The sequence below is a fragment of the Copadichromis virginalis genome, linkage group LG20, assembly GCF_057382275.1.
Source record: "Copadichromis virginalis isolate Kocher_CV1m ecotype Utaka linkage group LG20, C_Virginalis_male_GT1.1, whole genome shotgun sequence".
Lineage (NCBI taxonomy): Eukaryota > Metazoa > Chordata > Actinopteri > Cichliformes > Cichlidae > Copadichromis > Copadichromis virginalis.
In genome coordinates, this window is record NC_140637.1 from 21,800,399 (window position 1) to 21,814,615 (window position 14,217).

At 39.2% G+C, this 14,217-nt stretch overlaps 2 protein-coding genes across 2 annotated transcripts; both read left to right on the plus strand.

The window, feature by feature from the left end:
* The first annotated feature begins 337 nt into the window (after nt 1-337).
* LOC146684771 (cytosolic sulfotransferase 3-like) lies at nt 338-2,965 on the plus strand. Its single transcript, XM_085443069.1, has 7 exons — nt 338-584; nt 910-1,038; nt 1,333-1,433; nt 1,515-1,641; nt 1,738-1,835; nt 2,112-2,286; nt 2,406-2,965. Exons 1-7 carry the CDS (start codon nt 446-448, stop codon nt 2,516-2,518), a joined length of 882 nt encoding a protein of 293 aa, XP_085299195.1. The 5' UTR covers nt 338-445; the 3' UTR covers nt 2,519-2,965.
* A 1,434-nt stretch (nt 2,966-4,399) lies between these two features.
* On the plus strand, nt 4,400-12,621 carry LOC146684772 (cytosolic sulfotransferase 3-like). The gene is made up of 7 exons (XM_085443133.1): nt 4,400-4,541; nt 10,234-10,362; nt 10,837-10,937; nt 11,015-11,141; nt 11,230-11,327; nt 12,234-12,408; nt 12,509-12,621. The coding sequence occupies exons 1-7, from the start codon at nt 4,403-4,405 to the stop codon at nt 12,619-12,621; spliced, it is 882 nt and encodes a 293-aa protein (XP_085299259.1). The 5' UTR covers nt 4,400-4,402.
* Nucleotides 12,622-14,217: the final 1,596 nt, after the last annotated feature.

Genomic DNA, 14,217 nt, shown 5'->3' on the forward strand with positions numbered 1-14,217 from the left:
AGTGTGGGAGCCCCGTCAAAAACCTTTCATGCTATGCTAGCAGTGTCCAAACAATCTTTTTTTTTCCCTTTTCATACCATGCCCAGGGGGCGGGCCCCACACCTTGGGAAGCTCTACTTTGAGGTATTGGACACCGATGGTAAACTGCCATCAGACCCTAAATCAGACCCTGTTATCTGTTGTTATCAATATTTTTTTTTAATTATTTCTTGGTGAGTGGACATATTGGTTACACTTTGACTAATCATTAATCAGTAACACAACCTTCAGAAGCAAAGTGCACTGAGGGTGTAATTACTGAAGGTTACTCATTTCTGATGTCGAGGAGGAGCAGAGAATAAAACAGTAAAGCAGACAAAAAAATTACATCATATGGGAGAAAGATACTCTAAAGTGTGGAATAAAAACTCAGGCAGTTATTCTAATAATAAAAAAAAGTCAAGAGATGGAGGTGCGACCTCGACCAGAACTGTTTGACTTCCATGGAGTTGGCATGATCACAGACTTTACAGAAAACTGGGACAACATACAGAACTTCAAAGCAAGACCAGATGATATTCTTATTGCTACGTACCCTAAAGCAGGTAAGGTTAATTTAACCTTAGTAGACAGAATTGTGCCAGCCTGGGTGAACATAAGAAAGTGAAGACATGTGAAAGTAAACTGATTTAAACTCAAATCAAAGCCTTGGAAATTATTTTAGACTCTCTTTATCTCTCTGTGTGTTTTATTGGCTTTAAAAAACCTTTGAGCTAAATGTTGTGCTGAAAGGCACTATATAAATAAAGCTTAAGGGCATGTACAAGGGTTGTGTGGAGCTAGTTACTATAGTATTTTTTTTAAATAAATAATTTCATGGATTGCTATATTTCCCACTGAACAGCATGGTTTTATCTCTTTCAACCTCAGGAACCACATGGGTCTCCTACATCCTAGATCTTCTGTATTTTGCGCACATGGGTCAAGACCGTCAGACTTCCATCCCTCTTCATGACAGAGTACCCTTCCTGGAGAGATGCGAACCCCCTATGCCCAAAGGTCTCAGATCAGTTCTGATTGCAGAAATTTTTTGTGTGTCACATGTTGAAACAGCAGCTGCTAAAATGCAACCTCAGTGTGTTTCACATTCACTGTTGTCTAAACAGAGTGATATAATTTTTTTTTTGCTTGATATTTGGTTATTTTTCAAATCTATTTGGTTATTAGACACTCAAAATTGTTTGCAAACTCACTCGAAAGTGCCTTAAAATGTTGGCCTTTTAGCCATGTTGACCTCTGACATCTAGAAAAGTCCAACTTATTAGGGGCAAACCAATCATTCTTACCTTACAGGTACAGACTTGGCAGACAAACTTCCCACCACTCCTCGTCTCATTAAAACTCATCTACCAGTCCAGTTTGTACCAAAGTCCTTCTGGGAGCAGCGCTGCAGGGTAAAATGCATATATACCTGTAACCATAGAGACATGGGATTTATGAAACAGATTAGAACTTGTTGTTGTCTGGTTCTGCAGGTAGTCTACGTGGCCCGCAATGCAAAAGACAATGCAGTGTCCTACTTCCATTTTGAACGCATGGACAGTGGTATGCCAGAACCGGGGAAATGGAGCACCTTCCTGCAGAACTTCATGGAGGGGAAGAGTGAGTTCAGTTTAGTTTTACTGTAGAAAGAAGAGACATTGTTTTCATTTTATTTCTCATGTAAACACTCTGTTGTGTTTTGTTGTGTGTTTGTAGTGGTTTTTGGATCGTGGTATGACCATGTGAACGGCTGGTGTGAGAAGAAGCAGACTTATTCAAATTTTCACTACATGTTCTATGAAGATTTGATTGAGGTATCATGAGCTGTGCTAAAGAATGCCCTTTACAACAAAGCTCATTACATTAAAAAGTGTCTTGAGTTTGTTAATAAACACGTTGCCCTTGCTGAAAGATTAAATAGCTTTTAGGAAATACTTAGCCTTCGTCTGGTGTTCTAGTCTGTGGGACTCGCTTTCTATGTTTACCAAAAGAAACATTATGCAGTTGTTATTTTAACTTCAAATTCTTTGCCTTTGTATCATTTTCTTTGAAGAACATATAAATGAAATATAAAATAACACTTCACACAGGACTGTGGACGAGAAATAGACCGACTGTGTTCCTTCCTTAATTTGTCTCCATCACCTGAAGAGAAGGAAAGAGTCAAAGCCAGCGTGACTTTTGACAATATGAAACAAAATAAAATGACCAACTACTCCACCTTCGATTCAATGAACCAGACTATATCTCCTTTCATGAGAAAAGGTATAAATGTCTAAACCTAAAAGTTGTTTTGTTCCCCTCTGTGTTTCTTCTGAGAACTGTGTACTGCATTTATGAATAGGTTGATCAAATAACCTGAATTATTTTCTCTGTTTCTTCAGGAAAAGTTGGTGACTGGAAGAACCACTTCACTGTGGCCCAGAATGAACAGTTTGATGAAGACTACAAGCAGAAAATGAAGAATCCTGATCTAAAGTTTCGTTATGAAATTTAGATCCCCAGCTGGGTGTGATGGAACTCTGCACTGATATGTGATTAAAGAGTTAAGAAATAAGCCAAATTTGATATGAAATTTAAACAAACTAAATTTCAGGTAGATGATAGAGAGCTGTGGCAGAGTTCACAACCCTGAGCTGTCCTGCAGAAATGATAAATTCGACAGAACAATTTCCAGAAACAGTACCAACTTATATATGATAGCTTCCATTCTTTAAAAAATGATGGTCAGGTATGATTTGTCTGACACCATGTGTTATCGTATATGGATATTATACTTTTGGCTTTTCTGCACCTTCATTCTGCTCAGTAACATGTTTTAAACTTTGTTAAATAATGGCAACTTTGTGGTATGCTGTAAAGTTAACCCATTATCCTCATATCAGCACACCTTTTTAAAACCACTTTCTGTTTAAAGGCGATTCATAGTTTTATTCTTACAAGATCCAACTACACTCAAATAGGAGAAATTAAAAAGGCAAACAACAAACAAAAGTCTAGGTGTTCAGGGAATGATGTAAACATTCGTTAGGGCACTAATACTCATGAAAAGGGTCAGTTTTACATATACATTGGAAGGACCTTTACTTTCACTCAGCTTTAGGGAGTATTTTAACATCTAATAACTCTTTCTTTAGCCTCAAACATTGATTCAATTCATCTGGACACAGTTGTTTTATCACTGAAGAATATTTAGAAACTTCATTTTAAATTTGAGAAAGAAAACTAACTTTTGACTTAGTTTATTGAATCTGTTGAAATTGCAGTTTCCACAAGACTTATACATTTTTTTATTTGTAATTAAAATATTTTTGCAATAAGGTTTGAGAGTTCAATAATTTTTTATGAAATCCATTTTTGATTTGAAGAATAATGCATTTCTAATAACCATTTATCTGCATAATCACAACAAGATGCTGAAACTTTTTAATGTCAACAGGACTTTTAAAGAGAAATAGACCAATGGTGTTCCTTCCTTTTGGGGAAGGAAAATGTCAGAATCAGTATAAAAATTAAAAGAAAATGACAGTTCGTGTGATGAACCACAAGGTTTCTCCTTAAATGAGAAAATGCACAGTGCAAAACTTCTACAGTGTTTTTCTTATTGTTTGTTTTTTTGGCTCCTGAAAAAAAAATCATATGTTCTGCATTAAAAATCAACATTCAGTGATTAACTGGATTAAATCTAATGATGAAATATTAACTGTTATTTTCACCAGGTATTACTTCTGTCGTGTTTAGTGCTGTGGCAGGCAGGATGAGGACTCACAGACACAGAAGGATAAAGAGGCAGCTTTATTGCGCTGTGCAGACACTCAAAAAATAAACTCACAAAGAATAGACCTAAACTAGAAACGAAGAACTTCAATAATAGAAAACTAGCAGAGATGGAAGCCAGAAACACAGAGAAACTCACATATCATATGGAGTAACAACACAACAACGACACAGTTGAGATAGGATAATCTAAACTCAGTGACTTAAATATATACATAGAATTCCAAAAAATCAAGAACTAATAGTAGGTTACTCTGAGAAATACGCATAAACAATGAGTTGAACTACATGAAGCTTGCAGAATTGTATGGCATCATACCTGATCTAAACATTTATATAAAACAAGGAAGAGAAACAAACAAAAGAAAACTTGTTGAGGCAGAATTCAGAGATGAACAGGAAAAACCAGAACCCTGAAAAGCAAGTGCACAAAGTGTGGTGTGGCTAGAAATAGTGAAGGTTACTGATTTGTGGAGTACAATCACGGAAGGAGTAGCAGAGATGATCAGGTGATAAAGCAGTCAGAAATAGGACGGATGATACATGAGAATACAGAAAGAAAATTCGGGAAGCTATTTAGAAAAAAAGCTATTAATTGAAATAGATGGAGGTCCTACCTCGGCCAGAAATGTTTGACTTCCATGGAGTCTGCATGGTCCATCAGATTACTGACAACTGGGATAATCTACAGAACTTCAAAGCAAGACCAGATGATATTCTTATTGCTACTTACCCTAAATCAGGTAACTTTGGTAGACAGATTTTTATATGCATTAGTGCACAGCAGAGATTGAAAGCTAGTGAATATGATATTTCTCAAGGTTCTTTGGCCAAGTATATGCTCCCACTTGGTAACATTAACAATCACCATCACCTTTGCAGATGTACACCTATAGACATAGCTTTGGTCAGAAGTTTACATATATGAATCATGGGATTGAATTTCATGGTAATTAGGGGCTTAAAACACTTTTTTAAATACTCTTTTTCCAGGTTAAAATGATTATACAACATACAGCTTTAATTATTTAAAAAGCAAGAATTAAGTCACAACCTTGAATTGATTGGAATTTCTCTAATCCATTTGCTTTGATAAAAAGTAGAAACACAGGCTCAAATATATATATACACTCACTTAAAGCGTTTACTAAGTCATGCTGAATGTTCTAAGATATCTTTCAAATTGACAAGGCCAAGGACTATTAACTTCTTGTTACTGATCATGATTAACTGCAACCGGTAGCTTCTCTTTGTAGCATAAAAAAAGGATTTGTTTGACAACACTCATTGGATTTACCAAACTTCAGAACTATGGGAAAGTCCAAGAAAATCAGTGAAGATCTAAGAAGGAGAACAGCAAATTTACAGAAGTTGGGAAAGTCTATTGGAGCAATTTTAGATAACCACAGAATCCAAGATAATCAGTTAAAACAATCGTATGTAAGTACAAGTTATTTGTCTGTGTTACCACTTTGCCAGGGTCTGGAAGAGGACCCAGTGTCATGAACCTAATTTTCACGCACACAAGTGGGGCCCAAAAATAAACTCAATACACTTCAGTACGAGTAAGTACAAGTTTTATTATTCAACAAAAGGTGACCCAGAATAACCAAGGGAGGTGAGAGGCTAATTGCAGAACTGAAGAAAACTGGGATCACAGCACAGGGAAGCCGTGATCAGGACCGTAGAAGGCTGGAACGGAAAGGGGAAAAGGTTACTAGTAGTGATGGCCCGCTTGAAGCTGAAGCTCTGGTGCGTGTTTCAAAAAAATCAACACACTGCTTCAGAAGCACTGTGTTGAAGCTAGATTTGTTTGGCCAGAGTCACGTGATCAGTGACGTCTGAAGCTTCATTTAGAACCTAACTGCTTCGGTGTCTGATGAGTCAATGGTTTATCCGGTCATTAAGTCTGACGTCACTAGCCGTGTCTCTGGGCCTAAACTCCGCTGCAGGTCCATATATCAAATGATCACTATGGCATTACTGAGAGTTGAAAAACTGTCTAAAGTCTTTCATCTTTAATAAAATGATCAGTGTTCTGCTCTACCAGGTGTAACAATTGAGTTTAACATCCAGGCATCCATGAAAACGGAATTTATGACATTTAACGGAGTTAGAAGTTAGCAGGGAGTTAGCTCGCTAGCTTCTATCTAAATACAATATAGCATGTCCTGACTGCGGGGTTTTGGCAACAAATTAAAACGTACAGCTCTGTTATCACTTCCAAATGAAGACAGAAAACTAAACAGCAGTGACGTTTGTAGGGTTACTGAAGTTTGGCTAGCTGGTATATAATGATGTGCTACGTGACCGCTAGTGACACAGCTATGTTAGCATAATATAAACAGGCTAACTTTTTTTCCACTCGATAAAAGTTAACGTGAGTGTTCTCGGTGGTCAGGAACAAATGTAATCGCATGGCAGGATGCTGTAAAAGGACCAAACTTCAGCCAGGAGAACAACTGAGATAATCCACCCACAATATGAGGTTAGTCATTCATATACTGCTGCATGGGCTGGGCTGTAGTTACATCCTAAGGTTTTAAAAACTGAGCTTAAATAAATGATTAGCGGTAATAAAAGCCGAGGGAGGTCAACAGTGATCACTGACTGTTTTAGGAGCTTTTCGAGATCAAATAGAAGAAAATACAAAACATTAAACATGTTAACAACACAAAAGCCATATTAAACGCAGACTACTTTAGGCCCGGAAGTAGGATTCGTCACGTCATGACTTAACGACCGGATAAGGAAATGAATCATTCGCGGGATTTGTGGAGTGTTTTGATGGTGACAGATAGCGAACCACTGATCATTCCACTGAGAGATTTGGAGCCAGCGAGGAATAGAGGAGGTTCTGTTGTGTGGGAGAATTTTGAGTTGACTTTTGTCAATCGGGTGGGTTTTCCAGCTTTGTGTTCTGGCTGTTTGCTTTTGTTTTGTGCGTGTTTATTTTATCTGAAAACGGGAAAAAGGTAAAATGTCAAAAATCTGCTTCCATAATATAAATATCATTAAATAACTTCCACTTGACTCTTTACATGTAATGTTGTAAAAATATATATTTTATTGTTTAATTAATCTGAAAATGTTAGTCTGTCAAATGTGCAGCAATTGAATGTATTTATTCTCGTTATCTGATAGTTTGTGGGGCCCAGGTAGAATGTATAACTGCATCTCTACCAGTTTCTCTGCACTCCAGCCTCCCCTGTGCCATGTGAAGGGATTTTCCTTAGGGCAGGAGAAATTATCTCCATGAAAAGGAACAGGTTTGGCCATCGCACACTAGAACAAATTCTCTTCTTAAATAAAAATGAAAAAGGGCTACTTTAAATGCATCATGTTTTTAATTTGCAAGTTCATAAGCATTTTCCCTTTCCAGTTCACGATCAATTCTACCCCCAGGTCAAAAATATGTCTTGGAAAATCTCCCTAATATAATATTATTTATGGAGGCAGGACCTCACAGCAGAAGCCTACTCCATAATGTGTTGTACATTATTATATGTATGTTATATGTAATGTGGTATTTTTCAATTATTGTATTTACCAACATCAAGAAGTCACAGGCAAAGAAAGACCAAACCATGGTGCATGTTTAAACAAGGAGAATTTACTGGTCAAAATTATTTATTAAACAAATAAACCACATTTTTTTAACCACCAAAGAATTCACGTTCAAAGCAACACAACGGCGGCCCAATATCAGACAGAATTCCACTCTGTAGAGTGAGCAATCTTAATGAAGCAGTTGGTTTTATTTTGTGGATTCAAGCTGCTCCTCATATTTTTGGCCACCAGATGTCACCAGAGCGGACTGTGTTGAAAAGCTTAGAGTAATGAACCGTTTTTCAATACAAGCTTCAATGCTTCAGAAAGCTTCACTTGGCCATCACTAGTTACTAGTGTGCAGGGGAATGGAGAGACACGGAGGTATAGTTAACACAATTCATGCAATACTTGAACATACACAAAGCTTTGCAGGGAGCCAAGTTACTATTGAGGGGTGAGTAAAGGACTGGCGTGGAGCAGCTGTCTGTGCAGGGTTAAATAGTCCTCCTGGTAATCACCTGGAATGGGATGCAGGTGTGATGGTGACGGCCCAACCAGAGGGTTTGGCCAGTGGGGCATCCCAAACATTCCTCAGACACAGAGCCACGAACCATGACACCCAGATTGTCGTCATAAAATGGAATGAAATTGGTGAGGATATTCAGGAACTGCTGGAACACCAGTGTCACTGTTGACTGTGAAGTGAATTTTGCACTGCCACGGGCTGACAGGGGTCTGACCCAGTAAGAACCTCCTGCTGCAGAATTACTACCTTCAAACTGAATCTGATGGCTTCCCAAAAGTGGATGGAATAATAAAAAATTCAAAATTTTTCAATATGACCTCAAATTAACAGCTGGATAGTTGAAACTTGGACCCTCTTGGGTGTTCCAATAGCACAATGATCCCAAACACACATCAAAACTGGAATAGATAAAGAGGACTAACATTAATCTTTTGGAACGGCCTTCACAAAGCCCAAATTTGCGGACTGTATGTGTGCATGCATGGACGTAAGTTATATTAGCTATATTTTTTAAAACTCTTCAAAAGGAATTAAAATGACGCTAACTGAGTGTGTTGAGTGTGTTGAGGAAGCAGTTTAAGAACCTGAATGCTCGGAAAGCTCCCGGCCCAGACAGCGTGTCTCCTGCCACCCTCAGACACTGTGCAAACGAGCTGGCCCCAGTGTTTTCTGGCATTTTCAACTCCTCACTGCAGGCATGTCATGTGCCTGCCTGCTTCAAGTCCTCCACCATAATCCCTGTCCCCAAGAAACCTAGGATCACTGGACTAAATGACTACAGACCCGTGGCTCTGACATCTGTGGTCATGAAGTCTTTTGAGCGCCTAGTTCTCTCCCATCTCAGGACCCTCACGGCCCCCCTCCTGGACCCCCTGCAGTTTGCATATAGAGCCAACAGGTCTGTAGACGACGCCATCAACATGGCCCTACACTTCATCCTGCAGCATCTGGACTCCCCAGGAACCTATGCCAGGATCCTGTTTGTGGACTTCAGCTCTGCCTTCAACACCATCCTTCCAGACCATCTCCGAGACAAGCTTTCCCAGATGAATGGGCCTGATCCCATCTGCCGGTGGATCACTGACTTCCTGACAGACAGGAAGCAGCATGTGAGGCTGGGAAAGAATGTCTCTGACTCTCGGACCATCAGCACCGGCTCCCCTCAGGGCTATGTTCTTTCTCCTCTGCTCTTCTCCCTGTACACCAACTGCTGCACCTCCACCCACCAGTCTGTCAAGCTAATCAAGTTTGCAGATGACACCACCGTTATTGGGCTCATCTCTGACGGGGATGAGTCTGCCTACAGGAGGGAGGTTGAACGTCTGGTGTCCTGGTGCAGCCACAACAACCTGGTGCTGAATGCCCAGAAGACAGTGGAGATTATTGTGGACTTCAGGAAGCACACAGCCCCACTCCCCCCCATCATCCTGACTGACACCCCCATCACCTCTGTGGACTCATTCCACTTCCTGGGTACCACCATCACCCAGGACCTGAAGTGGGAGCCCACCATCACCTCCGTCATTAAGAAAGCCCAGCAGAGGATGTACTTCCTGAGGCAGCTGAAGAAATTCAACCTGCCAACACGGACAATGATGCAGTTCTACACTGCAATCATCGAGTCCACCCTCACCTCCTCCATCACCGTGTGGTACGCTGGAGCCACTATCAGGGACAAACAGAGACTGCAGCGTGTTGTGCGCTGTGCTGAGAAGGTGATTGGCTGCAGACTCCCATCTCTGCAGGACCTGTACACCTCCAGGACACTGCGGCGTGCAGCTCGGATCTCAGCTGACCCTTCTCACCCTGGACACAGTCTGTTTGACCTGCTCCCCTCAGGCAGGAGGCTCCGGTCCATTCGCACCAGAACCTCTCGCCATAAGAACAGTTTCTTCCCCTCTGCTGTTGGACACATGAACAATAACCATATGACTGTTCCCACCACTAACACATGACCCTACGCTGTGTCACTGCATCATTCCATGATTGGCACTGATCACCACCTGCACTCATGTATATATCTTTCTACGTAGCACTCTTAATTCTTATTCTCATGTATATATCTCATGTATAGCTCATGCACATATCTTTCTACGTAGCACTTTTAATTCTTATCCCTACTTTTATTTTTTCATGTCTATTTAAGTGCTATTTATGACACTATTTAAGTGCTATTTATGACACTATGTTTGCACTGAAGCACCGCAGCAATTTCCTAATGTTGTAAACCTGCTCAACATTTGGCAATAAACCCCTTTCTGATTCTGATTCTGATTCTGATTGTGAATGTGATTATAGAGCTTATATTATCTTGGGTTGATAATTCACTGAACAGTATATATCTGTTTCACTCTTAGGGACCACATGGGTGTCTTACATCCTCGATCTTCTATATTTTGGACACATGGGTCCAGACCGTCAAAAATCCATCCCTCTTAATGATAGAGTACCCTTCCTGGAGATCTGCAAACCTCGTTTACCCACAGGTGTTAAATAATGTGTTCACTATTTATGGTCACTCAAATGTTATCTACCATATCATACAATAACAAAAAACACATGTATATCTCAATTTAGAGTACTTGAACGTTAGGACCTTCAGAGAGTTGCTTTTGTTGCACTTTGACATATAAAACAAGACCTGTTTGTCTGAATGAATGAAAAAAAAACTCCAACTAAAAGTTTGTGTAATGCATATACAAGTCATTACACTCACTGCATTTAAGATATCTGAGGTGTTAACCGGACTTGAAAAAAGTAACTTTTCTGTCTTGAAATCTGTACTTCTGAATGTTTAATGGGGATTAATTTAAAAAAAATTGTTTTTGTTTTTTATAACAATGTTCTTTACATAGATTATATTGGTAAAACATTGAGAATTATTACTGGATTATGCAGTTTAGCTCTTTAGCTTGAACTTTAAAATTTAGGAACACAAACTAATCCTTTTAATCACTCAGGTACAGAACAAGCAGAGAAACTTCCCACCACTCCTCGTCTCATTAAAACACATCTACCGGTCCAGTTTGTACCACAGTCGTTCTGGGAGCAGCGCTGCAGGGTAATACATATCTGTACCTACAATAATGAGTAAGTCATGAAACCCACAGATTATAATTTAGTGTCATCTTTCTACAGATAATCTATGTGGCCCGTAATGCAAAGGACAATGTAGTGTCTTATTTCCACTTTTCACGCATGAACAGTGCCCTGCCAGAACCAGGAGACTGGAGCACCTATCTGCAGGAGTTTATGGAGGGGAAGAGTGAGTTCAGTGTAGTTTTGGTGTAAAGAAAGGTGAAAATCATCTGAATTCCTGTGTAACCATTCTTTTGTATATTCTATGGCTCCAGGGACTTTTGGGTCGTGGTATGATCACGTGAACAGCTGGTGGGAGAAAAAGGAGACTTATTCAAATCTTCATTACATGTTCTATGAAGGTTTGATTGAGGTGCGGTGATTTGGGCTTATGTGCAATTTTCATCAGAATTTTTTATTGTCTAAAACTATACACTGTATGAAACAAAATAATAGAAACTGCAATTGGGTAAAACATCTTGCAGGTCTAGCTCCTGATGTAAATTAATTAATCCTTTCTTTGTTTATTATTGTTTTTCGCACAATAATGACATGAAAAGTAGCATATTCTTTACAATAATATTTTTACACATTAAAAGCCATCAGTAAAGTGATATAGTTACAATTATTAATGGGTAGAGCTATATTTTACATAAACACAATTACACTGACAAAATTATTAGTGAGTGTAGCTTAAAAATAACTGTATTGGAGTACAAAATAGATTACTGTCCTCAAAAGTATACTTGAGTTGAAGTAAAAAGTAACAATTTTCCACTTCAGTTTAATTCAGTTAATTAAGGACCAACCTGTGAATTTCCCCTGCTGTGCCTCTGTAGTACCTGAAGCTAATTTATTTTCTGGCAGTACTGGGCACAAGTTTGATATGGATACTTTTTGGTTCATAAACTCATTCCTGCTTGCGTGCTAACAATTACCTAAGGTGAACTCATTTATCATTTAATCATAAACTATAGTACACTGCCTAAAATAAACTCTTTAATAGTGAATATGTTATAGTGTAGTGTAGAAGCAGATATGAGATCTTTTGTCATGACAGAATACATCTCATGCATTGCACAATCTTGTTCTTGGCAAAATAAGTGTACAGAAACAAGCTTCCCAAAATTTGCCATTAACTCTTACAGAAATATTAGCACATAAAGATGTTCGAAATAGCACTGCCTCTTTTCAAAAAAACAAAAAAAAAAAACAAAACAAGAAAAGAAAAGAAAATATCTCCCCTCAGGCTCATGCTGAAGCTTTTTAATGTGAACAGGACTGTGGACGAGAAATAGACCGACTGTGTTCCTTCCTTGGTTTGTCTCCATCAGTTGAAGAGAAGGAAAGAGTCAGAGCCAGTGTGACATTTGACAGCATGAAACAAAACAAGATGACCAACTACTCCACTGTCAAAACTTTGAACCACAAGATGTCTCCTTTCATGAGAAAAGGTGGGACTGTATGAACTTGAAGGTTTTTTCTGTTTTTTAACACTATCTGATCTATTTATCATGAGTTTGATCAAATCCTCATAATTTTCTTCTTTTTCAGGAAAAGTTGGTGACTGGAAGAACCACTTCACTGTGGCCCAAAATGAAAAGTTTGATGAAGACTACAAACAGAAGATGAAGAATCCTGATCTAAAGTTTCGCTTTGAAATTTAGAGGCCCCACTGGGTGCGATAAGGATCTGAAATTATGATGTTAATAATTTTCTAACAATTAGTGAAGGGTATTTATCCATATTTTATCCATCCTGATGGATAAAATTCAGCATTAAAGAAAAAAAGACAAAACAAAAATAAAACCGTAAGGGTACATCTTTCACCATCTTACATGATCTTGATGATCTTACAATGATGATTCCCATTGGTGACACTCACGCCAGCTGTTCCTCTGGACCTCGAGTATTTGGACCGAAGTACTCACACACGTCCGCATTCAGTGCTATAGACTTTCTTTATTTTGCTGGCCAGCTATCATGATTGTTTTCTCATTCACAAAGACTTTACAGAGACATTTTGGTAATACTACTGAGCCGATCAATTGAAAAATTGCTTATTCAAAAAGATAGGCAAGTTTAAAAATAGATATAAGAATTCAGGGAGAGTTTCCCTGTATCGTTTAGGTTTTATCCGATACCAGTACCAAACCGGTACTTTTGAAACGGTGCCGGTGCTTAAACGGTGCTCGAACTGGTGCTTAAAGAATGGAGAACACACAATTTGTCCAAAAACCTCTCATGTTTAGCTGTTTTTTTGTGAAAAGATAACAATGTTAGCCTTTTCTACAGCTATAGGGCATATATGGTATCACTCTTGGCTGGAAGCAGTGCTTAAACATTGGAAAAAACACAAACTTTGTCCAAAAACCTCTCATGTTTAGCTGTTTCCCACTTTTTCTTTGGTCATTTTAGCCTTTTTGGCCAGGGTGAAGAGAGTATCTGCCATCAAACAAGATAGACAGCCGCATGTAACTACGACGGTGTTTGCTAGTTCACCTTACATGTATTAATCTAATAACGTGGTTAGCGTACTCAACGTAAATTACACACAAACAACATTAAGCCACTCACTCAGAGAAGGCGGCTGCTGCCATCATCATCCGTCATCATTTCTGCTACACTGGCAGGGCTAGGAGCCAGGACTCTACTCCTAGGGTTCTTGGGGGATGTTGCTAATTCCGCGTCTGATAACAGGCACCACACCCGCAGTAGATGTGCACGGTGTGAGGTCTCGCAGCAAGCTATCAAATATAGTGCATTTCTCGGCTTTTAACAAAATGCTATGCGTCACTAGGTGTTTCATCAGATTCAAGGAGTTACCTCCTTTGCACAGTATCACAGTATCAGCTTAAAGCACTTGTTGCAGGCTGCTGAGTTTGCATATTTTGCTGTGAAGTACAGCCAGACTTCTGACCGCTTCGCCTTGGGCATTTTTAATCTGTAGCTTTGCTCTAAAAGAACGTACGTACCTGGGCCCGCCTACTATGCTTGCAAAAGTAAAATGATTGGCTAGAATCCAAAGTGTAATACATCTCAGGGGGGAAAAAAAGCACAGAAAGAAAGCACCGAAATGTGCACTGCTTTTCGGTCTGGTTAATACAGTTTATGTCAGAACCGGTACCGGTACCCATCCCAGTCGATCACAGCTGCTCTATTCCCATGTTGTTGCAGTATATTAATGACTAACCTTCTATTGTGCATGGATTATCTCAGTTGTTCTCCTGACTGAAGTTTGGTCTGTTTACAGCATCCTGCCA

What these genes read in the sequence shown, in the direction of transcription:
- LOC146684771 (XM_085443069.1), top strand. Translation starts at nt 446, where the DNA reads ATGGAGGTGCGACCTCGACCAGAACTGTTTGACTTCCATGGAGTTGGC. An exon ending in CGAACCCCCTATGCCCAAAG is followed by an intron (nt 1,039 to 1,332) that starts GTCTCAGATCAG and finishes CTTACCTTACAG; the next exon opens with GTACAGACTTGGCAGACAAA. An exon ending in ATCTCCTTTCATGAGAAAAG is followed by an intron (nt 2,287 to 2,405) that starts GTATAAATGTCT and finishes CTGTTTCTTCAG; the next exon opens with GAAAAGTTGGTGACTGGAAG.
- LOC146684772 (XM_085443133.1), top strand. Translation starts at nt 4,403, where the DNA reads ATGGAGGTCCTACCTCGGCCAGAAATGTTTGACTTCCATGGAGTCTGC. An exon ending in TGCTACTTACCCTAAATCAG is followed by an intron (nt 4,542 to 10,233) that starts GTAACTTTGGTA and finishes TTTCACTCTTAG; the next exon opens with GGACCACATGGGTGTCTTAC. An exon ending in GTCTCCTTTCATGAGAAAAG is followed by an intron (nt 12,409 to 12,508) that starts GTGGGACTGTAT and finishes CTTCTTTTTCAG; the next exon opens with GAAAAGTTGGTGACTGGAAG.